The sequence below is a fragment of the Mesoplodon mirus genome, assembly GCF_964341445.2.
Source record: "Mesoplodon mirus genome assembly, chromosome: 7".
Lineage (NCBI taxonomy): Eukaryota > Metazoa > Chordata > Mammalia > Artiodactyla > Ziphiidae > Mesoplodon > Mesoplodon mirus.
Genome location: NC_138983.1, coordinates 7,453,558 through 7,480,956, shown reverse-complemented (window position 1 = coordinate 7,480,956; position 27,399 = coordinate 7,453,558). Strand labels below are relative to the sequence as shown.

The following is a 27,399-nucleotide window of genomic DNA, read 5'->3' as shown; positions in this document are numbered from 1 at the left end:
AAATTGCCATCCCTTTCCTCGAATTTTCATAGAAATGGAATTATATAGAAGGATGTACTTTTGTCTGGTTTCTTACACTCAATATAATTATTCTGAGATTCATCCATTGTTGTTCCTTTTCATTACTGGGTAGTATTCTATTGTATATATACACACCACAATTTGCTTATCCATTCACAATTTGTTGATGAACATTTGGTTGTGTCGAGTTTTGGCTGTTACAATTAAACTGCTATGAATATTCACACACAAGTCTTTGTGTGGACACATGCTTTTATTTCCCTTGGGTAAATGCCTAGGAGTGGAATGGCTGGGTCATGTCGTAGGTATGTATTTAACTTTATTTTTCTTTTTTTAAGATAGACTATTTTTTTAGAGCAGTTTTAAGTTTACAGAAAAACTGCTCAGAAAATGTAGAGAATTCCCATATCCCTTTTCCCACCTGCACACAGTTTCTCATATTAACATTTTGCATTAGTGTGGTGTATTTGTTACAGTTGATGAACCAATATTGATACATTGTTGTTAAAGTCCATAGTTTACTTTAGGGTTCACTCTTAGTGTTGTACATTCTATGCGTTTTGCATAATGTTATGTATCCACCACTACAGTATCACACAGAAGAGTTTCACTGCCCTAAAAATGCCCTGTGCTCCCTTCCCCCACCTTCCCTGAAATCTTGGCCATCACTGTTCTCTTTACTGTCTCTAGTTTTACCTTTTCCAGAATGTCATATAGTTGGAATCATACAGTATATAGTTTTCTTATACTGGCTTCTTTTTTTTTTTTAATAAATTTATTTATTTATTTATTTTGGCTGCCTTGGGTCTTTGTTGCTGCGTGCTGGCTTTTCTCTGGTTGTGGCGAGCGGGGGCTACTCTTCGTTGTGGTGTGCGGGCTTCTCATTGCAGTGGCTTTTCTTGTTGCAGAGCATGGGCTCTAGGCGCACGGGCTGCAGTAGTTGTGGCACGTGGGCTCAGTAGTTGTGGCTTGCGGGCTCTAGAGCGCAGGCTCAGTAGTTGTGGCACACGGGCTTAACTGCTCCTCGGCATGTGGGATCTTCCCGGACCAGGGCTCGAACCCGTGTCCCCTGCATTGGCAGGCAGATTCTTAACCACTGTGCAACCAGGGAAGCCCCTATACTGGCTTCTTTTACTTAGCAATATGCATTTAAGCTTCTGGCATCTTTCTGTAGCTTGATAGGTTATTTCTATTTATTGCTGAATGTATGTTTAACTTTTAAAGAAACTACCAAACTGTTTAACAGAGTGGTGGTATTCTGAATTCCCACCAGCAGCGTATGAGAGTTCCAACTCTTCCACATCCTTGCCAACACTTGGCATGGTCGGTCTTTTTAATTTTAGCCATTCCAGGTTTGTAATGGTGGTCCTTCTAGTTGATTTAATTTGCACTTTCCCAGTGAATAAGCATTTTTTCATGTGCTTATTTGCCATCCAATATCTTCTTGGGAAATGTCTATTCATATCTTTCAACCATTTTTATTGGATTTTTTTTTTTTTTTTTTTTTGCGGTATGCCGGCCTCTCACTGTTGTGGCCTCTCGCATTGCGGAGCACAGGCTCTGGACGTGCAGGCTCAGCGGCCATGGCTCACGGGCCCAGCCGCTCTGTGACACGTTGGATTTTCCCTGACTGGGACACAAACCCGTGTCCCCTGCATTGGCAGGCGGACTCTCAACCACTGCGCCACCAGGGAAGCCAGATTATTTTTTTAAGTTGTAAAAGTTCTTTATATATTCTAAATACAAGTCCTTCATCAGATACACATATATATATTTGTAATTATTTCCTAGTCTGTGGCTTGTCTCTTCATTTTCATAATAGTGCCTTTTGAAAACAAAGTGTTTTATTTTGATAAAGTTCAATTTAATGTTTTTCTTTTATTGTTTCAGCTTTTTGTGTCATATTTAAGACATCTCTGCCAAGCCCAAGATTGCTAAGATTTTTCCTATGCTTTCTTCTAGAGGTTTTATAGGCCCAGAGTTTATATTTAGGTATATAATCCAGTTGGAGTTACATTTTGATATGGTGTATCCTAAATAGTTATCAAATCCATCTATTTCCCACTTGTGTCTACCATCTCCCTGGTTTGATCCACCCACTCCCAGGCATCCTTCTCCTTCATTTGTACAAATATGATCAGCCTTCTATGTAGAACAAAATCCATCTTCCGTGCCTGACCCAGACCTGCCACAACTCTTCTCTCTCTTTCTCTCTCTGTGCTCAAGCAACACTAAGAATATTTCAGTTCCTCCATATGCCAAGGCAATTAATTCCCCTCACTGGCATCTCGCCCACCCCTGCCATAACTCTCTTTGTCTGATTTATGCCTCTTCTAACACCTAGATTAGCTAAGGCTTCAGTTATGGGCTTCCTTCACACCATTCTTCTTCCCAATTAATTGTGGGTCTAAAAGTTGAGGCGATGTCTGCTTCCTTCAGAGGGAGCCAAGGCCATAGGTCTTCACCATCATATGCCCAGGTGAGCACAGTGCCTTGCGCATACAGGAGGTGGTCAGTGCCCATGAACAGTCAAACGCAGTCAGCAGGAGTGACAGTTTGGTGGAAGTAATTCTGAGGACTGTGGGACACATAGGTTGAGCCAGAGGGCTTTGAGGGGAGGGGTGGCCTCTGCTACCTCTCCAGAGCATCTTTCCTCTCCCAGGCCCCTGCTCCCTGTGATCCAGTCACAAGGAACACTTGCAATTCCCCTTATTGGCCTGTTCCCCCAGCCTCTGGACCTTTGCACAAGCAGTTCTTTCAGCTAAGAACGCCCTTTCCAGCACCTCACTGACTAGTTAATTCCGACTTTTCCAATAGGATTCACCTTCCTTAATCCCCAAAGCTGAACCAGGAGAGCAGCCTCCGCTAGCATGAGCTGGTCTGCCTTAGTCATGGGTCTCTGTTAGGCAAAGACCTGTCGGGGGTTTAGTCAAGATTGGACACATTAATGCCCAGTGGTGAAGAGCAAAGAGCTCAGAAGCTGGTTCTAGCCCTGACTCACCAGTTGAAGGAGCTGAGCAAGTCACACTCTCTTAGGCCTCAGTTTTCCTCATCTATAAAGTAGGAGAACGGAGTCAGATTAGATCAGTGGCTCTTAACCTTCTTGGGGTCATGGGCCCTCAAATCCTAGGAAGGCTATGCACTGTTTCCCCAACAAAATGCTTGTGTGTACATCATATAAGGGCTTTGACCTGCTGGGTCGGGGCCCCCAAGGTCAATCAAAAGCCCTGAGCTGGGGGACTGGACCGCTGCAGTCTCCCTCCCTCCTGCTTCTCGCCTCTCCACCTTCTGCATCTCCGGAGGTGGGGTCTCTCCGGGTCCCGGGTGGGCCTACTGTCCTGCTCGCAGTCTCTCCCGCCACCTCCTGGGTAAAGCGGCACACGGGCATTCCCAGGTGGATGGGAGAGGGAGGGCTTGGAGGAGAGGGCAGGGATGCCGGCCTCGCAACTTCCAGTTTCAAGAAACCTCAGAGAGCAAGAGAAAGATGGGCTTCCACAGTTCCTCATTTCATCACAGTCGCTGAGCGAATGGGGAAACTAAGGCCGAGAGGGGCAGGGACTCACCCAAGGTCACGCAGCCAGCCCGGGCGTGGGCGACCGGTTCCCCGAGCCCCGCCCGGCGCCCGGAGCCGCTAAGGCGGGGTGGCGGCGCCCGGAGCCTGCGCCCCTGGGCGCGAGGGTGGCGTGGGTGAGGTGGTGGGGGGAGCCGGCCCTGACCAGGAGCCAGGCTGCGGCGAGGACCCGGCAGGGTGGGGCTGCCTTTTGCAGAGCGTCCGGCAGGGGTCGGCTCGCTGCTAGCCCGGCCCCTCCTCCGGGCAGCTGCCTCAGCCCGAGGTAATCTCGGCCCCGCGCTTAGGGCGCGCGGGGCCGGGGGCGGAGGGACAGCTGCGGCCCCGCGGAGGAGGGGCGCCGGGGGGACGGACCCGAGCTGCGGGCGGCGGCGCTGCCGGGCCGGACTCCCGGGAATGCCCTCTGGGGGCGCCGCGTGGGGTGGGGCCGCCCGGCCCTGCAACTCGAGCTGTTGCCCCTGGTTAAAAATACCGCCTGTCCTGTCCTCTCCCTCCCCATCCCCCGCGGTGCCCTTCCGTCCGGGCCCCAGCCCTCCCCACCCAGACTGGGGCTGGCCCCTCCCCGGGGACAACTCTGCCTTTTACTAATTTGTCCTCTCGCGCAGTTGGCCCGGCGTCTGCGGAGGGAGGGGCGGGGAGACGCCGTGAGTTAGAGAGATAGTCTGAGAAGGTGCCCGAGAGATAAGGAAGGGCAGAGAGGAAGCGGGGTTGGAGCCCGAGGAGGAGGAAGAGAAGGGGCAGAAGGAGGGAGGGAGGGAGGAGGGCGGAGGGGCCGCGGGAGGAGGGCGGGGAGGAGCGCTCTTCCTGGTTGGGCCCTGTCCTCAGCTGCCACCGGGAAAGCCAGCCGCAGGGACCGCAGCGACCCCCCGAACACTCCTCCCCCAGGTAAGGAGGTGGGTGCCCGGGCCGCTGTTCCTGGAGCCTGGCCACTGCTCCCGGGCTGAGGGGCTACCTCTACCCCGGGCTCTCTGAGTGCCTGGGACTGGGGCGGGGGCTGGGGAAGCCGCACAGCTCTGGCGCCCACCCGAGCCTGCGTTGCTCACTGCCCGCAGGGGCCGGGCTGCGCTGGGCTGGAGGAGGGCCGGAGGGGAAGGACTGAGGCGCAGCAACCCTGATCATTCAACCTGTCTCAGGAGCTTGGGGAGGGGGACCCCGACTGCCTGGAGTACTCAGCCCCCAAGCCAGGGAAAGGGGCCAGTGTACAGGAGCTCGGCTAGTTTGAGGAGGGGGGTTACAGGCAGGCAAACAGTCAAAGAGGCCTTCCCTGGGGTCTCCCACCGTCTTGGTTCCTTGTGTTATTATTTCGGGCTCCGCCCTTCCCCACCCTGACTGGCCGACCACAGGACTGCAGACCCAGGACAATGGGCATCTGGGAAAAGAGAGGTGGTAGCACTGGGTGGGGGTAGGGAGATGGTGGCTAGCATACCTGGGGGGATGGGAAGCCCCCTCTCCAGGGTTCTGGGAGCAAAGGGAGGTGGCAGCCCTGATTCAGTGAGAGGAACAATGAAGGGGGGAAACCCCAGGTGTGGGGAGGAAGGCTGGCAGCGGGCTGGAGGGCAGTGTTAGCAGACAGGAGCCCCAGCTCTAGTCCTGGGAAGGCCTGGGTTCTGAGCAGGCCCATCTGTCCCACAGGATGGCTGAGGAGGTCATCATTCCGGTGTACTGCACCGGGGTGTCTGCACAAGTGCAGAAGCAGCGGGCCAAGGAGCTGGGCCTGGGCCGCCATGAAAACGCCATCAAGTACCTGGGCCAGGATTATGATCAGCTGCGGGCTCACTGCCTGCAGAGGGGGGCCCTCTTCCGTGATGAGGCTTTCCCCCCAGTGCCCCAGAGCCTGGGCTTCAAGGACCTGGGCCCTAACTCCTCCAAAACCTATGGCATCAAGTGGAAGCGTCCCACGGTGAGAGGGGCCACCCTGGGTGGGATTCAGTTTACACCCTTCCGGGGTGAGGAGTGGGAATAGGACTCCAGGTCCCTAGAGTGGGGTCTGGGATACCTGGGTTCCAGTTTCTAGGAGGGGCTGGCCCAGAGACAGGACTCTGGGTCTCTTGCAGGAGCTGTTCTCAAACCCCCAGTTCATCGTGGATGGAGCCACCCGTACAGACATCTGCCAGGGAGCACTGGGTAGGCCCTGGGGCGTTTTGAGTATTTTTCCGAAGTGGTTCCCTGTACCCGTTCCTCCTGCTCTGCCTCAGCCCCTCCCTTCTGCAAGCCCAAGCAGGCTCTGGCTATCAGGGCTGGGGCTGGTTTGCCCAGATTCCTGGGTCTTTTCTGTAAGTTGAGGGGCACTCTGCCCAGGGAACCCCAGCGTCTCCCCAGCATGGCGCTCGTGTGCACCATTGGGCGCAGGTTGGTAGAGCAGGCCTGACGTGGCTCTTTCCCATCCCAGGGGACTGTTGGCTCCTGGCAGCCATCGCCTCCCTTACCCTCAATGACACCCTGCTGCACCGAGTAGTTCCACATGGCCAAAGCTTCCAGGATGGCTATGTCGGCATCTTCCATTTCCAGGTGAGGAGCCCCACATGCACCTTGGGCAAGGGGGGTGAGGGAGAGAGGGGTAGCAGGCACTGGAGGTGGTGGGGACACTGAAGTTAGGGTGGCTCAGGGCCACACCTTGCAGGGCCAGTCCTCCCTCTCGAAAGTATTGTATTTGACCTCTTGATTCCATCTCTGATCTGTCATGTGTGAAAATCTGTCATGTGTGAAACGGTTGGGCAGGTATTTCGGCTGGCAGTTTTCCTGGATGCTTGTGCACATCCGGGGGGAAAAAGTGCTTAGAAGAGTAGAAAGATCTCTGTGTTATATCCTGTGGGACAACTCCTTTTCCTCCTCAGGGTCTCAGTTTCCCTATCTGAGAAACAGAGAGTGTTCTGCCGGGGAAAACCGACCAGCACATGTGGCCATCTACACCCTTGGCATCAGTCCACCCACCCACCCACTCCCGACTCCGCCTGCACTTTGGCAATCGCCAGCCTCTTAGAGAGCCTTGCAGAAAAGAGAGACTCGGGATTAAGCCTATTTAAACCAGCGTTTCCTGATGTTGTTTGAGCACAGGGCCCATTTTTCGAATCACACTAATGAATTCTCAGTAGGCTGGTTTTGGGAGAGACACACCCCCAGGAAGCCTGGATGAGAATCTCTGGCCCCAGTGTCCTCTCCTTCCACCTAGCCAGGGAGCCCCTTGCCCTACCTCGTCCTCACCAGCCTCGGCGCCTACGGCTTGACTTGCAGGACCCACCGTGCGGTGACAACTACTTTGGCCAAGTGTGGCACCTGCCAGCGTTGGCCCACCGGGGCGTGGCCTCACCGCCCTTTCCCCATCCTCTCCCCTCACTCCTCCAATCCGCTCCTCCCCGGCCTCTGATTGGCCCGTTCACTCCCTCACAGACAGTGCGGTGGGCGTACCTCCTCCCTTCGCCCCCTTGTTCCCCGCGCGCACACACACAGCCCCGAATGACAGTGCCGTAGGACTGAGTCACTTTTGGCCTCGGTGGGCCGACTCCTACCTCTCTGGGAAACTTGCCCCTCAAGGCATCTATGAAGCAAACCCTGCGGTTTGCTGTCCACCTTGTGGTTGAAGGATCAGGATGACACATTTTCATTCCACACCTAATTTACATAGGTATCCGCAACCCCCCCTACACACACGCGCACACACACACACACACCACCCCACCCCCATGGCCTAGAATGGGGAGGGGGAAAGGCAGGGGTCATGGCCTTAAAAGGGTCCGGGAGAGCCAAGGCCCAAGGGCTTTGCAACCTCTCCATACCTAAAAAGGCACCTTGGTCTGTTTCAAAAAATATCAGCAATGCTGCCCTAAAAACTGCCTTCCTAATCTTCTTTAGTTTTCCCATGAGGAAGGCATTGCTGTTCCCTTTTGTGGACAGGGAAAGTGAGGCTCAGAGAGGATAACTTGCTCAGATCCCGTGTCTAGGATTATATGACCTAGAATCAGGTATCTAGTAAGTGGGAGAGCTGCTGAGGCTTGAGCTCAGGCCCGGGGGATCTCAAAGCAGGTACTCACTGTGCTCCTCTTCCCCCAGCTGTGGCAGTTTGGGGACTGGGTGGACGTGGTGGTGGATGACCTGCTGCCCACCAAGGACGGGAAGCTGGTGTTCGTGCACTCTGCCCAAGGTAACGAGTTCTGGAGTGCCCTGCTGGAGAAGGCCTATGCCAAGTGAGTAGGGGCCCAGCGAGAGCTCCAGGCCACCCCCAGAGTGTGGGGTCCCGCTTGGTACAGAGCGCTGACCGGGGCCTCCCACAGGGTGAATGGCAGCTACGAGGCCCTTTCAGGAGGCAGCACCTCCGAGGGCTTTGAGGACTTCACAGGTGGGGTCACCGAATGGTACGAGCTGCGGAAGGCGCCCAGCGACCTCTACAGCATCATCCTCAAGGCGCTGGAGCGAGGTTCCCTGCTGGGCTGCTCCATTGATGTGAGTGTGCTCCATCCTGTGACCTGAGTCTCCTAGTGGTTCCCTCTCCCTACCCAGCCCAGCCTCAGACTCGCTGCAGGCTTGGCTCCAGACCCCATCCTTCACCTCACACCATCCCCAGATCCTCACCCAGCCTCACCCATCACTTCAGTCCCATCTTCCACCTCCATGCCTGGCATCATCCTGGTCCCCAAAACCTCAGACCTCAGCTTGTTTTCCTGACTTCAGCTCCTTGTTCCTGTCGTCTAAGGCCTTGCCTGTCTGCTCTCCAGTTGGCAGCCTCAGACCTCAGCTCCTTTCTAGTTCCGGCTCCCATGAGCCCCCGCTTCTTCCCGTACTCCATTCACTCCCTCAGTTGCTTTTCTGTTCCCACGGCTCATCCTCAGACCTCCTTCATCCTTGATCTCAGCCTCCACCCCCACCATCACTGCCTCCTCCACTCTAACCCCGCCCCCATGCTCTTCCCCAGTCCTACCCGACTCTAGTCTGTTCTCGGCCCTCTTCTCCGCCTCACTGTGTCCCTCCACACGAGGTCCTCTGAGGACCTCGTGGCTCTGTGGTGAGGCCAGGGGCTATGCATGCCTGTATGTATGTGTTCATGCATGTTTGCAGAGTCTGGCCAGCTCTGGCCAAAAGCAGTGTCAGTGGGGTGCCCAGGCCCTGCCACCAGTGGTAACATTGGTGGAGTAGCAGGAAGCACCCCTTCCAGGGGCTGAGATGGGGTCAGGGTACCTGCCTGTCACTTTCCATAGCTGTTGTGTGTGCAAGGGAACGCCAAGACTCGGGGCTCATCTCCTGACCAGGGATGGGAACACTGGCCATAGTATGTGTGTCTTTCTGCAGATCTCCAGCATTCTGGATATGGAGGCTGTCACCTTCAAGAAGCTAGTGAAGGGCCACGCCTACTCTGTGACCGGGGCCAAGCAGGTACTTCTCCTCGTGGAGGTCTTCCCTTCAGGGCCGTTCCTGCTTCCTAGTCTCTCTGGCCCGTGGCCAGGGCTGTGGGAGAGGCCGACTCTTCCTTTGACCTCCTGCAGCACCTTTTCTATCTCCTGGGGACTCTCATCCAGAGATGTTTATCTTGTGCCACCCTGACTTACTCTAGTTTGTGCACATAGCTGCCTTCCTCAGCAGGTTATTCCCCATCAGGCTTCTCAGCTGTTCTTCCCATGGTGGGTGCTGGGTGCTGAGCTGGGCTCGGCGAGGGTGAGGTGGAGGGAAGGGGTGCTAAAAGTGTGTTCCAGAAGCAGGCACTGATGGGAGCTCTGGGGAACAGGTGAATTACCGGGGCCAGATGGTGAACCTGATCCGGATGCGGAACCCCTGGGGCGAGGTGGAGTGGACAGGAGCCTGGAGTGACGGGTGAGGGGCCGCGGACACTGGCCAGGGAGGCTGGGGGAGGCTGTTCAGTGCCACTGGCATTTCTGCTGGGGGCTCTGCCAACCCAGGGTGGGCTCGGGATTGGACAGAGGGGCCCATCTGCATGCGAATGGGTCTGAGGGCTGCCCTGACAGAGCTCAGGCTGTGTGGGCCTCTGTGCCCAGCCTGTGAGCATCCTCGGGGCATCTGACCCGGCCCCTGTAAGACAACCCCTGGGACTGGGATCTCTGGACTTGGCCTGGAGGAGGCCTCCTGACCCGGGCCAGGGGAGGACAGGCCTCGGGGACAGAGGCTGGGCAGGTCAGTGGCCGGCTGCCCCTGGCAGTGCCCTTTCCCCACAGCTCCCCGGAGTGGACCAGCGTAGACCCTTATGTTCGGGAGCAGCTCCGGGTCAAGATGGAGGACGGGGAGTTCTGGTGAGCAGCCCCCTCTTCAGTCTGGCCGTTCTTGGGGACAGGCACCCCAGCTCCCAATCCCCCCAAACCCAGCCGTGCCACGTCCCTCGGTGCCCTGGCTGGGGGCCCTGGCTCACCTCTCACCTCGACACCTCCCAGGATGTCCTTCCGAGACTTCTTGCGTGAGTTCACCCGCCTGGAGATCTGCAACCTGACGCCCGACACACTCAAGAGCCAGAGGTTCCGCAACTGGAACACCACCCTGTACGAGGGCACCTGGCGGCGGGGGAGCACCGCGGGGGGCTGCCGCAACTACCCAGGTGACCTGGCCTTGAGGGCACAGGGGGGCGGGGTCTGGGCCGTGCTGCCCCGGACATGTCTTCTCTCTGAGCCTCAGTTTCCTCGCTTGTAAGGTAGGGGTAGTTGTGCTGACCTCGCGAGTTTGCTTTGAGGATGAAATATTGAATGTCCTTGTAAATTCCAAAGAGCCACATTTGATTCCCTTGCTGGGGTCTGAGCCAGAGTGCTGACAAGGGGAGAAGGCTTCGTTGCTGTCCAGCCACCTTCCTGTCACTCCTCATTCTGAGACCTTCCTCCTGGCCCACTGTCTCCCTCCTTGATTCTCTGTCACCTTTCCCTGGGCGTCTAGATCCGTGGGGTATCCTTCCTCTCCCATCTCGCCTTGTCTTCTTGCCAGGCTAGAGTCCTCATCCTTACCAGGTTGGAGTCACCATTTTAATCTTCCCCCTGCAAACGCTCGAGCTTCCCGGCCCCTGGGTCCCTCTGCTCCTCTTCCCTGGTACAACCATAACCCTAGTTGAACCCTCTCCACCGGCTCCAGAACCGCTGACTGTGCCTGGAGAGAAGTTACACACCTGGGGCAGCATTTTCCCTGTAAGTTCACAGACACAAACCTCAGTCGTGCACTTTGCATGACCCCAGCAGCTCCTATGAGTACGTTCCCACTCTCTCCTCAGACCTGCCTCCACTGTCACTCTCATCTGATTTCATGGGACACCCGTCCCGTTCCCACCCCCAAATCCCCCAGCCTGTCTGGACCTGTGCCCGCCTTTGCTGCCTTGCCGCCTGGGACAGTGGGAGAACTGTCCCTGCTCGTGGGGACCCCCCACCTCTGCTCCAGACTCCCTTCTCCCTCACTCTGAAAGCCTCCCGCTCCTTCATCTGTCACCTCTCACTCCGTGTCGTGATGAGAGAACTGCCTGCCTCAGAACAGTCGCCGTCTCTCGACCCACTCCCCGGCCCATTTCTCTGCTCCCCGTCAAAGTGAAATTTCTCAGGAGTGCAGCCCTCGGCATTTCCTTGCTCGCTTCCAGTTTAGTGTTTAACCCCCTCCAGTCCAGCTTCCACCCCACCCCGGTGCTGCAGCGTGTCACTGGCCAGCTTCGGCTGTGCCGCGTCCACCACTGCAGCTCTGCTCTCATGACCTGCCCCCTTTGCAGTTCTCAGGCTGGCTCACAGCCCTCTGTTTTCAAGCACTCTTCTCCCTCACAGGGATCTAATTTCAGTTTTTCCCCAAACAGATGACCACTGTTCCCTGTACCAATTATTGAGAAGTCCATCCTTGCCCTGCAACACCAGCCCCGTCATACAGTTCCCACTGTATGTGCGGGTCTGTTTCTGAGTTGCTTTTCTGTCCCTTGGCCTATCCCACTGCCAAGAGTGCATTGGTTTAGTAGCTATAGATTTATAGGTCCTGAAATTGGACAGGATGAATTCCTTCTTCAGGAGTCTCTTAGCTCTTCGTGCTCTTTGCTTTTTTTGTTTTTTTCTATGTGAATTTTAGGATCAGTTTACCAAGTCCTACAAAAAGCCCTTTTGAGATTTTACTTTGGAATTGGATTGACTCTGCAGACCCATTTGGGGAGAATTGATATCTTTACAATTTTGAGTCTTCTTATCCAAGAATGTGGTATATCTCTTTATTTATTTAGGCCTTCTTTAATGTCTTTCATCATAAAGGGCTTATACATCTGTTGAGATTTATTCCTAGATACATTATCATCTTGCTGCTGTTGTAAATGGTATCTCTTTTAAAATTACCTCTCCCAAGTAGTTGCTGATACTGAAGCATGCAGCTGACCTTTTAAGTTTATTCTGTATCCAGCAAACTTGTTAAACTGTAATTAACTTTACTCATTTTTCTGTAGATTCTTTTTGCTTTTCTAACTGACAGTATAGCACCTGAGAATAGTGATGAATTTGTTTCTTTTCCAATTCTTATTATTTTTGTTGCATCTTCTTGTTTAGTGTGCTGGCCAGGCCTGCAGCATGCTGACTAGCACTGGCTATGTCCTGGTATTACCCCTCTCTCAAAGGAAAAGTTTTTACTAGTAAATGTTGACTGTAGATTTCATCACTAAAAACTTTTCTACTCTGGGTTTTTGTTTTTGTTTATAAATTTATTTATTTATTTTTGGCTGTTTTGGGTCTTCGTTGCTGTGCACAGGCTTTCTCTAGTTGCAGTGAGTGGGGTCTACTCTTCGTTGCGGTTCGCAGGCTTCTCATTGCGGTGGCTTCTCTTGTTGTGGAGCACTGGTTGTAGGTGCGCAGGCTTCAGTAGTTGTGGCGCACAGGCTTAGCTGCTCCACGGCATGTGGGATCTTCCCGGGCCAGGGCTCGAACCCGTGTCCCCTGAATTGGCAGGCAGATTCTTAACCACTGCACCACCAGGGAAGCCCCTTGTTTTCTTTTCTTTTTTTTTTTTTTTTTTGCGGTACGCGGGCCTCTCACCGTTGTGGCCTCTCCCGTTGCGGAGCACAGGCTCCAGACGCACAGGCTCAGTGGCCATGGCTCACAGGCCCAGCCGCTCTGTGGCATGTGGGATCTTCCCGGACCGGGGCACGAACCCGTGTCCCCTAGCATCGGCAGGCGGACTCTCAACCACTGCGCCACCAGGGAAGCCCTTGTTTTCATTTTTGTATGCACCTTTTATCAGATTAACGAAGCTTAATGTTATTAAATACTTTATTATTAGATTAGCTTTTTTCTTCTATCTGTTAAAAAGGTAAGTTACACTGATCACTTTTCTAATATCAAATTAACCTTACATTCCTGAGATAGAAACAACAGAGTCATGACATAACTTTTTTTATACAATAATTTTACATCCATGTTCATGATTGAGATTTGCCTGTCGTTTTCCTTTCTCATGCTTACCTTGTCTGGTTTTGGTATTGCTGCTGTATTGGGCTGGTAAAGTGAACTGGGAAATGTTTTCTCTTTCTGTTTTCTAGAAGAGTTTGCATAAGGTGGGTATGATTTTTTGCTTGAATGTTTGGTGGAACTGGTCTATAAAGCTGTCAGGCCCGCTCTTTTATTTGTGTGAACATTAACTTTTGTTATTGAGTATCTTTAATGGTGATTGAATTATTCAGGTCTTCTATTTCCTCTTGAGACTATTTTGATGAGTTTTATTTTCTAGAAGTTTATCCTTTGCATATTGTTTTCACAGTTATTAGCGTGAAGTCATGCTTAATATACCATACCTCTTCTGTAATGATATCATCTCTTTTATTGATAATGTTGCTTGTTGGCATTGTCTCTTTTGTTTTTATTAATCCTGCGAGGGGTTTGTCAATATTAGTCTTTAAATAGAAATGATTTTTTTACTTTATTGATCCTTTTTAGTATTTTTTCTATATTATTAATCTTTGCTTTCTTGCTTGTTATCTTATTCCTCTGCTTTCTTTGGATTTATTTTTAGACTTTATTTATTTATTTTTTTTTAATGCCATCCATTACCTGGCCCTTGATTACTTCTCCATCCTTAATGCTTGGCAGGTACCCTCCACAGCCCATAGCAAACCTATTTCTTTCTTTCTTTTTTTTTTTTTTTTAATAAAGGTGTCACATTTTATTTATTATCTTTGGCTGTGTTGGGTCTTCGTTTCTGTGTGAGGGCTTTCTCTAGTAGTGGCGAGTGGGGTCCACTCTTCATCGCAGTGTGCAGGCCTCTCAGTGTTGTGGCCTCTCCTGTTGCGGAGCACAGGCTCCAGATGCACAGGCTCAGTAGTTGTGGCTCACGGGTCCAGTTGCTCCGTGGCATGTGGGATCTTCCCAGACCAGGGCTCGAACCTACGTCCCCTGCATTAGCAGGCAGACTCTCAACCACTGCGCCACCAGGGAAGCCCCTAGACTTTATTTTATGACGTCTTTTTTTTCTTTACAGTTTTATTGTGATGTAATTGACATTCAGCCCTGTATAAGATGCACAGCATAATGAATTGTCTCACATACATCATAAAATGATGACCACAGTAAGTTTAGTGAACATCTATCATCTCATATAGATACAACATTAAAGAAATAGAAAAAGTGTATTTTTTCCTTGTGATGAGCACTCAGGCTCTTAGGATTTACTCTCTGCACAGCTTTCATATATAACGTATAGCAGTGTGAATTCTGTTTATCGTGTTGTACATTGCATCCCTAGCACTTGTTCACTTTAAAACTGGAAATGTATACCTGTTGACCCCCTTCATCCAGTTCCCTCTGCCCCCACCCCTTGCCTCTGATCACCACAAATGTGATCTCTTTTCCTATGAGTTTGTTTGTTTTTGAAGGATAATTGAACTACAATGCTATGTGAGTTCCTGGTCCACAACATAGTGATTCGATATTTCTGTACATTTCAAAACGATCACTACAATAAATCTAGTTGTCATCTGTCACCATACAAAGATATTACAAAACTACTGACTATATTCCCCACACTGTACATTTCATATCTGTGACTCATTTGTTTTGTAATTGAAAGTTTGTACCTCTTAATCTCTCTTACCTATTTGTCTTCTCTCTCTCCCCCTCCTCTCTGGCAACCATCTGTTTGTATCTCTGACTCTGTTACTGTTTAGCTGTGTTTTTTCATTTGTTTGGTTTTTTTTAGATTCCACATATAAACAAAATCATCCAGTGTTTGTCTTTTTGAATTAATGTTTTCATTTTCTTTGGAAAAATACTCAGGAGTGGAATGGCTGGATGTCATGGTAGTTCTTTTTTTTTTTTCGGTACGCGGGCCTCTCACTGTTTTGGCCTCTCCCGTTGCGGAGCACAGGCTCTGGACGCGCAGGCTCAGCGGCCATGGCTCAGGGACCTAGCTGCTCCGCGGCATGTGGGATCTTCCCAGACTGGGGCATGAACCCGTGTCCCTTGCATCGGCAGGCGGACTCTCAACCACTGCGCCACCAGGGAAGCCCTCTTGTGATGTTTTTATCTGGCTTTGGTATCAAGGTAATGCTGGCCCCGTAGAATGAGTTAGTTTATCAAAAGAAATAGTAATGTAAATGAGAAATCACATAGAATAGTAATCAAAGCACTGTGTACCTATATTAAAAAAGAAAGAACTGAAAACAATTGCCTAATTTTCCACCTTAAGAAACTAGTAAATGGGCAAACTAAACCCAAAGCAAGCAGAAGAAAGCCAAATAAATGAAACAGAGAAACAATAGAGAAAAATCAATGAAACCAACATTTGGTTCTTTGAAAAGCTCAGCAAAAAGTGCAAACCTTTAGCCAAACTGAACAAGAAAAAAGATAGAAGACTCAAATTACTAAAATCAGGAATTAAAGAGAGAACATCACTATCAACCCAACAGAAATAAACGATTTATAAGAAAATACTGTGAACCATTGTATGACAACAAATTAGATAACCTAGATGAAACTGACAAATTCCTAGAAAGAAACAAACTACGAAAATTGACTCAAGAAAAATAAAAAATCTGGATAGACCTGTAACACTTAAGAGATTGAATCAATAATCAAACCTCCCAGTTATTATTTTATTGTTGATTTTTAACTTAATTTCCTTGCAGTCAGAAAATATGATCTATATGAGATCATAGGTTTGAAATAAACAGAAGTTGGTGCTGTGGCCCAGCATGTGGTGAGTTTTTATTTTACAGATAAGGAAAGTGAGACACAGTGATTAAGTAATTTGCCAAAGTCACTAATAAGTGGCAAAGCTGGGATTTGAACCCTGTCAGTGTGAACCTGGAGTCTGTTCTCTTGACCAGTATACTGTTCTCTGAATATTAGGGGGAATCTTCTATAATTGTTCATTATATCAAACTTATTGACTACTTTGTCTGCTTAATCTATCCATTCTTGGAAGAGGGATAATAAAATCTCACACCATCTTACTAGCTTTGCCAATTTCTCCCTTTATTTCTGTCAGTTCTTTTTCTTTGCATATGTTGAGCCAGGTACATCAAGTTTAAAATTGTTATAAGTTCCTAGTGAATTAAACTTTTTTTTTTTTACTATCTAGTGACCACCTTCATCTTTAATAATTCTTTTTACTTTCAAGTCTGTTTCAGTCTGTGTTACTACGCTGTTGCAGTTTTCTGTTAGTTACTGCTAGTACTTTTGTGGTATGTCTTGTTATACCGTTTCTATAGCTCAGTGTTTTAGTTATCTCTCATAAGTAGCATATAACTGATTTTTTTAATAGTTGAATTTGGAAAACATTGTCCTTTGATTGGAAAGTTTAATCCATTTACATTCATAGTGATTACTGATATATTTGTATTTATTTCAGCAGACTTACTATGCATTTTCGATTTGTCCCTCCTGCTATGCCTTCTTTTGGATTGAATTTTTTCTTGTCCCTCTGCTAGTTTTTCCCTCTGAGTTTGGAAGACAGAAGGGCTTGCTTAATAAGTTCCAAAGTTAGTCGATCAGTATCTTTACCCTCCACCTGAATAATGTAAAGACTTGAGAGTATTTAAGTTGGATCACACCCTCCCTTTGTTCAATCTGCTATCTTTAGCTAGTATTTTAATTCTTAACAGTTTTCTGCCTGTCCTAAATTAAGCACCATCATCATCCCCATTATTTGGTATAGCCCGTATTTGATTGATTACCCACATAATATCAGTATTTTTGCTCACTATTCTCATGAATGGTGAGACCTTTCATCGGAGATCATTTTCTGTCTGTCTGCAATATATCCTTTTGAATTTCTTTTACTGAGGGTCTTTTGGTGATAAACTTTCTCAGTACTTGTATAAAATGCCTTTATAGTGTGCTCATTCTTGACAATTCTCTGGATATAGAACTCTGAATTGACATTACTTTCACTTCCCTGAATATGCTATTACTCTTCACTCTGCTTCCACTGTCACTATGTGAGTCGGGAGTCTGATTGTCTACCATGCCTTCTGAAATGGTTTGTCTTTTCTCACTTTTAAGATTCTTTTTCTTTGATATTCTACAATTTGACCATGATGTGTTGAGGTGGGGATTTCTTTTTATTATGCTTTGGATTGGTCGAGCTCCCTGAGTATGAAGATTGATGTCTTTCAACAATTCTAGAAAATTGTTAGCTATGATCTTTTAGAATATCACCTTCCTACTCTCTTTATTTTCTCCTTTTGGAATGCCAATCAAATGTAAGCTGGACCTCCTCAGTCAACCCTCCAGATCTCTTAACATCTCTTAAATGTTCCATCTCTGAATCTCCTTGGATTGCATTCTGGGTAGTTTCCTTAGATCCATTCTCAATGCACTAATTTTCTTTTTTGCTGTTGGTTAATCGTTCCAACAAATACTTAATTTCACTTGAAACATTTATTTCTGGAAGTGTTAATGGCTCTTTTTCTAATCTGTTCATTCTTGCTCATATATTTAAGCATCTCATTTATTTCTTTAAGTATAGTAAACCTAGTCTTTCATATTCTGTGTCTGATAATTTCAGTATCTGAAGTCTTGGTGAGTTGTTGTTCATCGCTGCTCATCCTCAGCCATCATGAGGTTCATCCATTGTGGCTGCTGGTTCTCAGCCTTCTGAGGTTTTTGGCTTTTTTGACCTAGAAGTTTATCTTCAGGAGTTGTTTGAGTTATTGAATGAAGTTAAGTTCCTCTAGTGTTTCTGCCAGTCACCTGGGATACTCCCAACCCAGGACTCTTAAAAATAAATTTTCTCCTTAAGGTTTTTTTTTTTGACCTCATGGGCAGCATGAATTAAATCTGCAAGCTCATGAGAAGGCTGGCTTGTGGTTATAAATCCTCAGAGAATGTTTCACTTCCTCCCAGTGGTTTTATTTTTCTTTCACACTTACGCTGCTGGCATTCCTCACGGAGCTTCCAGTTTTATGGCTGTGATCTCCTACTGGACCTCATCTCCTGCCCCTGAGCCCAGGCAGGACTCAAGACCTCTAGGAGTCTGCAGAAATCCTTTGGCATTATTTACCTTTCATGGCTCCCAGTTTCCATGTTTTAAAACAGCCTTATTGAAATATAATTCACATACCACATAATTCACCCTTACAGTGTAAAATCCAGTGTGGCCTTTACTATATTCACAGAGCTGTGCACCCATTATCACATCAATTTTAGAACCTTTTCATTACCCCCAAAAGAAAACCTGTACCCCCTGGCTGTTACTCCCAAGCCCCTCCTCCCTCATTTCCAGGCTACCACTAATCTACTTTCTGTCTCTCTGAATTTGCTTGTTCCCAACAATAATTTAATATAAATGGAATCATACAGCACGTTGTCCTTTGTGACTGGCTTCTTTCACTTAGCATAATGTCTTCAAGGTTCATCCATGTTATGTAGCATGTGTCAGTACTCCATTCCTTTTAATTGCTGAATAATATTCCATTGTTTGGTTATATCACATTTTGTTTAAATTGGGTTGTTTCTACCATTTGGCAATTATAAATAATGCTACTTGGAACAGTCACATGTTTTTTGTGTGGGTGTATGTTGTCATTAATCTTGGATATACAGACACACACCCCCCCCAGAGGAGTGGAATCGCAGGGTCATATGGTAATTCTGTGTTTTACCATTTGATGAACTGCCAGACTATTATGCAAAGTAGTTGCATCATTTTACATTCCCACCAGCTATGCCTGAGGTTCTGATTTCTCCACATCCTCGTTTATTTTTTTTAATTTTTTATAAATTTATTTATTTTTGGCTGTGTTGGGTCTTCATTGCTGTGCACAGGCTTTCTCTAGCTGTGGAGAGTGGGGGCTACTCTTTGTTGCAGTGCACGGGCTTCTCATTGCAGTGGCTTCTCTTGTTGTGGAGCACAGGCTCTAGGCGTGTGGGCTTCAGTAGTTGTGGCACACAGGCTCAGTAGTTGTGGCTCATGGGCTCTAGAGCACAGGCTCAGTAGTTGTGGTGCACGGGCTTAGTTGCTCCGTGGCATGTGGGATCTTCCCAGACCAGGGCTCAAACCCATGTCCCCTGCATAGGCAGGCGGATTCTTAACCACTGCACCACCAGGGAAGTCCCCACATCCTTGCTTATTATCTATCTTTTTGATTAATGTTAATTTTGTATGTGGGGAGGGGGAAATGCTGGACTTATTGGTGCCTTTAAGAAGAAGTTTTGGGGGCTTCCCTGGTGGCTCAGTGGTTGAGAGTCTGCCTCCCGATGCAGGGGACACAGGTTCGTGCCCTGGTCTGGCAAGATCCCACATGCCGCGGAGCGGCTGGGCCTGTGAGCCATGGCCGCTGAGCCTGCGCGTCCAGAGCCTGTGCTCCGCAAGGGGAGAGGCCGTAACAGTGAGAGGCCCGCGTACCGCAAGAAAAAAAAAGAAGTTTTGCAGCACTTGGTTGTTTTAGTCAGGAGGGTTGTTCAGGCAGCTGAATCACTAAATTGCCAGAAATGCAAGTCCCCCTCAGCCCTTGCAGGTCAGTGGCCTCCTCTCAGAGCCTGCTTTCTTTCGCCCTCTTCTAAGTCACTGTCCACACAGCAGCCACCTTCTTTTTTTTTTTTTTAATATTTATTTATTTGGTTGTGCCACGTCTTAGTTGCAGCAGGCAGGCTCCTTAGCTGTGGCTCCAGGGCTCCTTAGTTGCAGTTTGACGGCTCCTTAGTTGCAGCAGGCGGGTTCCTTAGTTACAGCAGGAGGGCTCCTTAGTTGTGGCACATGAACTGTTAGTTGCGGCATGCGTGTGGGATCTCGTTCCCTGACCAGGACTCGCACCCGGCCCCCCTGTACTGGGAGCACAGAGACTTAATCCACTGCGCCACCAGGGAAGTTCCTGCAGCCACCTTCTAAAATCCTGATCCAATCATGCCCCTCCCAGTGCAAACCTGTCAGGGAGTCCTTTTGCTCTTTGATTCAATCCACACTTCTTATCACCGACCCTGCTTCCCCCAACGTCTGCCAACCTCCCTGGATCCCCTGTGCTCACTGGAGCCCCAGGTGTGGGTCTTTTCTTCTCCCTCTGCCTAGGCTTCCCAGGGCTTCCCCTTCAGGTCTCAGCTCAAATGTCACCTCGAAGATTCCTTCCCTGCCCGGCTTCAGCTTGCTTTCTTTGTAATTGTTCCATTAACTAACCTGACTTGTTCATGCTTTGCCTCTGGTTCATTCTGGAATGGGAGCTCATGAGGGCAGGGACCCTGTGTGTCCCTGTGGCACATCTGTCACTTGGCACACAGTGGCCACAGTAATATTTGTTGAATGAATGAAAACATGGGGGAGGGAAGGCTTGAGGGGACTGCTCTGCTTCTCCTCTGATCCCGCCTCCCTACCTCCTGCAGCCACCTTCTGGGTGAACCCCCAGTTCAAGATCCGGCTGGAGGAGACGGATGACCCGGACGACGACGACTACAGAGGTCGGGAGTCAGGCTGCAGCTTCCTGCTCGCCCTCATGCAGAAGCACCGCCGTCGGGAGCGCCGATTTGGCCGCGACATGGAGACCATAGGCTTTGCTGTCTACGAGGTGAGAGAGCGGGCGGATTGCCCAGCACCCGGCAGAGAAAGCGGCCTCCCGGCGAGCTCCGCCGGGGGCGCCAGGGGCGCCAGAGGACAAGGCGGCGCCCACCCATCCTGAGCCACCGGGGCCAGTCACACCCCTGAGGCACGCAGCCCTAGACTGAGCCTTCGGGAAGCACCTGCTGAGGCCCTCCGCTAGGACTGGGGCAGCCAGGGGCCTAAAATTCAGCCCGTGGGGCAGATGGAGGATGAGGAAGATGTTTAGCTAGGAGAGGGGAGGATTCTGGGATTCTCCCCTGTCCTTAGAGGCTGCATGGCTGCTTTTGGGCAGAGGGATCTGCCTTAGCTGACACCTGGGAGGAAGACTTTGACTCAGTTTCAGAAAGAAGTAGGCAAGTGGTCTTCCCTGAAGGAGTAGTGAGTTCCCTGTCTTGGAAGTATGTATGCCGAGGCTGGCCATGGAGGGCCCTGCTTCACGCACTGTATTCAAGACAGAAACTTCTGGATCTCCCTGGTGGGGGTAAAGGACAGTTGCAGCCTCAGCCCAGGCCCACAGCCCCTTGCAGCAGATTGGGGTGGACCTCCAATGTCCCTGGGCTGGAGGACTCTGCAGTTGGCCGCCCTGGGGGGCAGTCCTGGAGGCTCTGGTTCAGAGCTGAGGTGCAGGGCATTCCAGAGACAAAGAGGGCCCCGCCTGGGACTCCCTCCTGGGGTCGCTGGGGTCCCTCTCTGGCATGAATACAGGTCTGGGTCAACACTGGCCCCTGTCCAGGACCCTGTCTCCTGGTCTCCTCATCCCATCATTTTCATCTTAAGAACTCAGGGCCACTGCCCAGCACACACCACAGCGTCTGCCCCTGGGCCAAGCAAGCATCTCTAACTTCCCTCGTCTCTCTGGCAGGTCCCTCCGGAGGTAGGTGTGGCATCGCCTGGATTTACACACCCTTGAACACACATGGCCCGATGGTGCCCAGAGGGAGCAGGACGGCGGCAAGCCCACACGTAGAGAGCTAAGAAGTCTCCTCATTTTGGGGCTAACACAGTGCCCCCACCCCCCTGCCCGCTGTTCAGTGGGCAGAGCAAGCACTGTCCTCCTGGGGGTCAGAGCAGGTAATAAGTAAGGGAGCTGGCTTTGAACCCTGGCCCTCAGAGCCCCACCTGACACACACCCGTGAGGCTCTTCCTGTCTTACTGTTTACGCTGAGGCCATCTGGGGTGCTGGTTCGGAGCAGGTTGGTAGTGGGCTGAGTGTTCTGTACCCTTGAGCAAGTCACTTAGGCTCTAAGCCTTGGCGTCAGTGTCTGTAAAATGAGTTGTCACGAGCGTTAAGTGAGGTGACATGTGTAAAAGGCCCTGCAGTGTCTGACACAGGGGAAGCTCCGGGTAAGGCTAATGAAAAAGTTATTTCATGGTGTCACAGTATCTACATTCACCTCATGGTGTCTCCTCCCCCTCTACCCGGTGCAGTAGGCAGGGCTGTTACCCCCATTTTACGGATGAGGCAACAAGTACTATGACTTGTCAGGGTCGGGTAGCCTCTGGGTGACTGAGCCGTGACACAGCTCTCCAGCTGCTTGGCCAGAACCTGGAGCCTGGGGTCTGGATCTGGGTCTGGGTCTGGATCTGGGTCTGGGGGCAGCTCCTAAGGGTGGGCTGAGTGGGCAGCTGCGGCCCCCGCTCCCTCCTTCCCTCTCGCCAGCTGATGGGCCAGCCGGCCGTGCACCTGAAGCGGGACTTCTTCCTGGCCAACGCGTCTCGGGCCCGCTCCGAGCAGTTCATCAACCTGCGGGAGGTCAGCACCCGCTTCCGCCTGCCACCCGGGGAGTATGTGGTGGTGCCGTCCACCTTCGAGCCCAACAAGGAGGGCGACTTTGTGCTGCGTTTCTTCTCAGAGAAGAGCGCTGGGACCCAGTGAGTAGAAGCCCCCCTCCCCGCTCTCTGCGCCCCCCCCACGCCCCTCCTGCCCCCCCCCCCACTGCTGACTGGCCCCCTGTCTCCCCACCCTCTGCAGAGAGCTGGACGACCAGATCCAGGCCAATCTCCCTGACGAGGTACGTGCCCTGCCCCCACCAGCCACCCTCCTCCTCTCCCTCACCCTGGGTGTCCTGTGCCCTGGGCTCCGGCTGGCAGCTCAGAGCCCCTCCTGGCAGGAGCCGTAAGAGTAATACTAAACCCTCATTTGCCCCGCACTTTACAGTTTGCAAAGGACTTTGTGGTAATAATGGCACAGGGTCCCTGGGTTCTTGCTCTCTGCTGGGTCTGTGCTGAGCTCTTTACCTGGGTCACCCCGTTTCCTCCGTAACAGCTGTGTCAGGGTGCTGTCATTACCCTCTCAGTGGGAAACTCAAGTTCAGAGAGGTTAAGGAACTTGCCCAAGGTCGTGCAGCAGGGAATCAAAGCCTCACTGTTCATCATTGAGCTGAACTTCACCCTCCACATTTAGGCCACAGAGGCATGGACAGGGATAGAGTAGGGGCCAGGTTCCCATTTTACAGATGAGAAGAGCGAGGCTCAGAGGTGAAGTGACACATAGCTGATGAGTGGTCCCAGCCCTGCCTCCAGCAGCTGCCCATGCAGGGGCCAGGCTGGGGTACCCCTGACCTGCTGTCCCCCGCTTCTCCATCCAGCAAGTGCTCTCAGAAGAGGAGATTGATGAGAACTTCAAATCCCTCTTCAGACAACTGGCAGGGGAGGTAGGCTGGGCGTGGTGGATGGGTGCTCGAGGGCACCGAGGGGCAGCCTTTCCCCAGAGTGGGTGCCATCCTCCCTCTTCCCCCAGGACATGGAGATCAGCGTCAAGGAGCTGCAGACCATCCTCAACAGGATCATCAGCAAACGTGAGCATCCCTGAGTGGCCGCCCTCCACCCCATGTCCTGCTTCCCAACCCCCCTACCCCCCCGCCTCCGTTCCTCCAAACTCCAGAATCTAGCCTTCGGCTCCCACCCTGGGCTGAACCCAACCCCTTGGTCTTCGTGGGTGGGGCACCCTCCACCACCTTTCTGAGGCCTGCTCACCCCCTTTTTCCTCCCAAACTCCTCATGCCGTCTTGCTGTTCTCCGTGCCTCAGCGCTGTGCCTGGTGTAATTAGAAGCTTAGCCGGCTGACAGCACCTTAGGGCCAGTGTGTGGGCGCCCCTTCCTCCCAGAAGGCAGGTGGCCGGCTTCACTCCCCAATGTGCAAAACTGAAGGCAACTGCCCTGCAACCTTCCCTTTGCCCCCGCCTCTGACCTCTCACCTCCGACCTCTGTCCATGCTGTTCCCTCAGCCCAGAACCCCTCTCTTGCTCTTCTCAGCCTTCGAGGCCTGCAGCAAACCCCACCCCTGCCGTGACCACCTATGCTGCACGTTTCTACTGTGTTTCTTTCACTTCTATTTAGCACTGTTCCTTTTCACTCGGGTCTAATGGTGGTGTTGCCGTGCCTGTTGGGACACCGGCTTGACTGCTAAAATGCCTTAAACTCTTGTTTCTGATGATGGAAACAATCCTACACACCTACTGGCCTAGATTTTACACACCAGGGGACGGGAATGGTGCCTCCCGGACCCTTGTCCCACCAGTGTGCCCAGCACGGGGCAGGCCCAGGGAGCCGGCTGGGTTGAGGTGTCGGGGCTGGTTTTTCTTGCAGACAAAGACCTGCGGACCAAGGGCTTCAGCCTGGAGTCCTGCCGCAGCATGGTGAATCTCATGGACGTATCCTCCCTTTGCTTTTGCCCCCTGAGCCGGGCTTTGGGTTGGGATGGAGGCATGGGGAGAGCCCTGGGTGACCCATCCCAGGAGCAGCACAGAGAAAGGGACAAGTGTGGACAGACCAGTTCCTTCCTGGCATCTTCCCATTGATCGGGGTGGGGCGGGGCCCGAGGCACAGGCCTGTGTCCACTGAGAGGCGGGCAGGGCCTCGTCTGCAGGTGACCCTGAGGCTGGTGCTCTGTTTGAGCCCCTCCCAGCCACCCTGATTCAGGCCTGGCCCCAGGCAGCCATCTGCGGGCTCCTGCCGCTTCTCCCCTCCCCCTCCTCGTCTTGCTGTCCCCAGTGCTCACTCACCCAGTACCTGGTTTAAGCTGTGGAGTTTTCTTCTTAACGGCCGCCCAGCGTGATGGCAACGGGAAGCTGGGCCTGGTGGAGTTCAACATCCTGTGGAACCGCATCCGGAATTACCTGGTAGGTGGTCCCTGCTGGCAGCACCCTCCCCTCCTCTGCAGCCTCAGTCACAGCAGGCGGCCGGGCTCCGGCTCCCAGACCAGCTGTGTGGACTAGGCCCTTGCCCTGGGTCTGCCTCTCCGAGCCCACATATCCCAGTGGCTGACCCCCTTCGGGCCTCTCCCCTCCACCCTCGTCAGCCCTCCACCCTGGGCAGACGGGAAGGGCTGGATGCTCGCCAAGCCCTCACCCTCTGCCCCCCACCCCCACCCCCCCAGTCCATTTTCCGGAAGTTTGACCTGGACAAGTCGGGCAGCATGAGTGCCTATGAGATGCGGATGGCCATCGAGTCTGCAGGTGAGGCCTGAGGGCTGGTGGCACTCGTGGAGCCCCAGGGAGATGGCCCTGGCTCGCTTCTCTGACAGCTACCCAGGGCGGTGGCCCGCCCACTAGCCCTTGTCCCTGGGTGGGGGGTGATGGCAATGGTGGTGAAGTAGTAACAGCCATCTACTGCCTTTTTCTCCTGGTGACTGAGCCAAGCGCTTTATCAGCATTTCCTTTTGTTCTGACTGCAGCCTGATGAGGATAGGGTCTTTAATTATTATCCCATTGAGCAGAGAAAAGTGCAGCTCAGAAAGGGGTAGTGACTGGCCTGAGGCCACACAACCAGGGAGGAGTGGAGCTGGCCTCCAGAGCTTCCAGAGGGAGCAGTGCAGGGCTCATCCTCAGTCCCACGTCAGGATGAGGCCAGGGCATTCAGAACAAATGAAACTGGACCCTGGGCCCTGATGGCCAGCACCTGCTTCCCTGGCACAGTCTGGGTCCTCAAGCTCCCTCTGGACCAGCACTTGCCCAGCTCCCGGCCCTGCCCAGGAGGTCTTCATGCCCCCCAGCCCTGGGGCTCACCCTGCCCAGCCTCAGTCCCCCTCTCCGCCCCCTCTGGCCCGGCTGCACCTCCCTGGCCCTCACCTGCTCTCCTGCGCCAGGCTTCAAGCTCAACAAGAAGCTCTACGAGCTCATCATCACCCGCTACTCGGAGCCCGACCTGGCTGTGGACTTTGATAACTTCGTGTGCTGCTTAGTGCGGCTGGAGACCATGTTCCGTGAGTGTCCCCGTCGGCTCCCCCCTCCAGCTCGGTCCCCAGCTCGTCCCCAACGAGGGTCTCGGGGAGGTGGGGTCCAGGCAGGCTGAGTGCCAGGCGACAGGGAGTTGGGTGGGAACTCTGGAGGGGGCTCTCGAGCAGCAGGAAGGGCTGCTCCCCTGCTGTGAGGGTGAGAGAGCTTGCGGCTTTGGGGAGTTGGGGGTGAGGCAGGAGGTGGGGCCCGGTCCTGGCCCTGCCTGAAGGTCCCACTGAGTTCTCAGCCCCATGTCATCATTTCTTGAACACACAGGGTTTTTCAAGACTCTGGACACGGATCTGGATGGAGTCGTGACCTTTGACTTGTTTAAGGTAGGGCTGTCCTCCGGTCAGGTTGGGGAAGGTGCTCAGGGGCAGTGTTTTCTTACCCTCCTGGGCTGGAGGCTGCGGCCTCAGCGCCAGCCCTAAGGCTGGCCACCTGGGTCCTGCAAGGACACGCTTGGGTGTCTGGGTCCTGGGAAGGATGGGCCAGACCCCTGGAGGCCTGTACAGGAGCCAGCAGCCTGGGCTCCCAGGGGTCAAGGAGGTAAGAGGGTGCCCCGCCCCCCTCCCCCAGGAGGGTCCCTCTCCCACCTACCCTCAAGGGGGTGAGGAGATGGCGACTCCCGAGCCATGGAGCTGGGAGGCCGGACTTGGGGTTTCTACCCTGGCTGACCCCTCTCTCCGCCCTCTGCCCGGCAGTGGTTACAGCTGACCATGTTCGCATGAGGGGCTCTTGCATGAGCCCCTTGCTGTGCTTCTCTGCCCTCCTCGTCTGCCGGGCCGTGCCTTCCCGCCACGCCACACCAGGCCACACCAGCTGCAAGTGCCTTCCTTGGAGCAGGAGGCGGCCTCGTCCTCCTCGTCCTCACCTCCCGGCCGCCCCGGTTCATTTGTTCTGGGCAGAGCTGTGTGGCCCTCCCTGCCTCCACTGGTCACGGGCTCAGATGGAGTCCCCCAGCCCCTCTGGTTGCCAAACCGGGAAGGCAGCTTTTGCTAGTTCCTGCCTCAGGATGAGGCCCCAGGGGGAGCTGACAGCCCCAGGCCTCTGGACATCCTGATGTGTCCCCTCCCCTCCCTCCACAGGCCACCCATTCCACCCCCAAGCCCACCACACCCCACCTGCAGCCTTTAAACTATAACCACTAGCTCTGCACACCTGCCACGTAGCCGTGCGGAGCACCCTCCCAGCTGGGGCGTCCTCCGCAGGGCTGGGAATGAATGCCTGTTCCTTCCTGTGCCGGAGCCAGTGCCCCCCTCTGCCCCACATTCCCCCCAGCCCTGTCCCCACTTGCCGACCAGGAGCGGCCTGGCCTGCGGGGTGGTCAGGCCTTCCCTCCCTCCCTCCCTCCTTTTTTATATTGGTGATTTTAAAGGGGCCTCTGTGGGGACTGATGTACCACTTATGGGGGTGTCAGAGGCACCTGGGCATGGGGTGGGGCAGTCTCATGTTTCCATGCAGAGAAACCCCAAATAATAAAGGAAACGGCCCCACCTTTGACTCTGGAGTGTGTTTCTGCCTAAACCTGCTGCCCAGGAGGGCACAGCAAGCCTTGTCCTGCAGGGACTGCTCAGGGCCTCACCCCCGCCCCTGCCCTGCCCTCCATCCCCTTCCCCATCTCTCTGGAGGCTCGCACCTCTG

The 27,399-nt window shown here is 52.4% G+C and overlaps 1 protein-coding gene across 1 annotated transcript; it reads left to right on the top strand.

The window, feature by feature from the left end:
- Positions 1-3,884: 3,884 nt before the first annotated feature.
- Positions 3,885-27,252, top strand: CAPN1 (calpain 1). Its single transcript, XM_082627812.1, has 22 exons — positions 3,885-4,474; positions 5,222-5,489; positions 5,644-5,713; positions 5,979-6,097; positions 7,637-7,770; positions 7,858-8,026; positions 8,870-8,953; positions 9,303-9,388; positions 9,748-9,822; positions 9,961-10,121; positions 20,326-20,507; positions 21,402-21,413; positions 22,200-22,411; positions 22,512-22,551; positions 23,128-23,193; positions 23,280-23,337; positions 24,128-24,192; positions 24,592-24,660; positions 24,918-24,996; positions 25,626-25,742; positions 26,032-26,090; positions 26,460-27,252. Exons 2-22 carry the CDS (start codon positions 5,223-5,225, stop codon positions 26,484-26,486), a joined length of 2,151 nt encoding a protein of 716 aa, XP_082483938.1. The 5' UTR covers positions 3,885-4,474; position 5,222; the 3' UTR covers positions 26,487-27,252.
- Positions 27,253-27,399: the final 147 nt, after the last annotated feature.

Coding starts and splice junctions, on each gene's coding strand:
- CAPN1 (XM_082627812.1), top strand. CDS start 5,223: ATGGCTGAGGAGGTCATCATTCCGGTGTACTGCACCGGGGTGTCTGCA. Junction 24,661..24,917: donor ACCGCATCCGGAATTACCTG/GTAGGTGGTCCC, acceptor CCACCCCCCCAG/TCCATTTTCCGGAAGTTTGA. Junction 26,091..26,459: donor TGACCTTTGACTTGTTTAAG/GTAGGGCTGTCC, acceptor TCTGCCCGGCAG/TGGTTACAGCTGACCATGTT.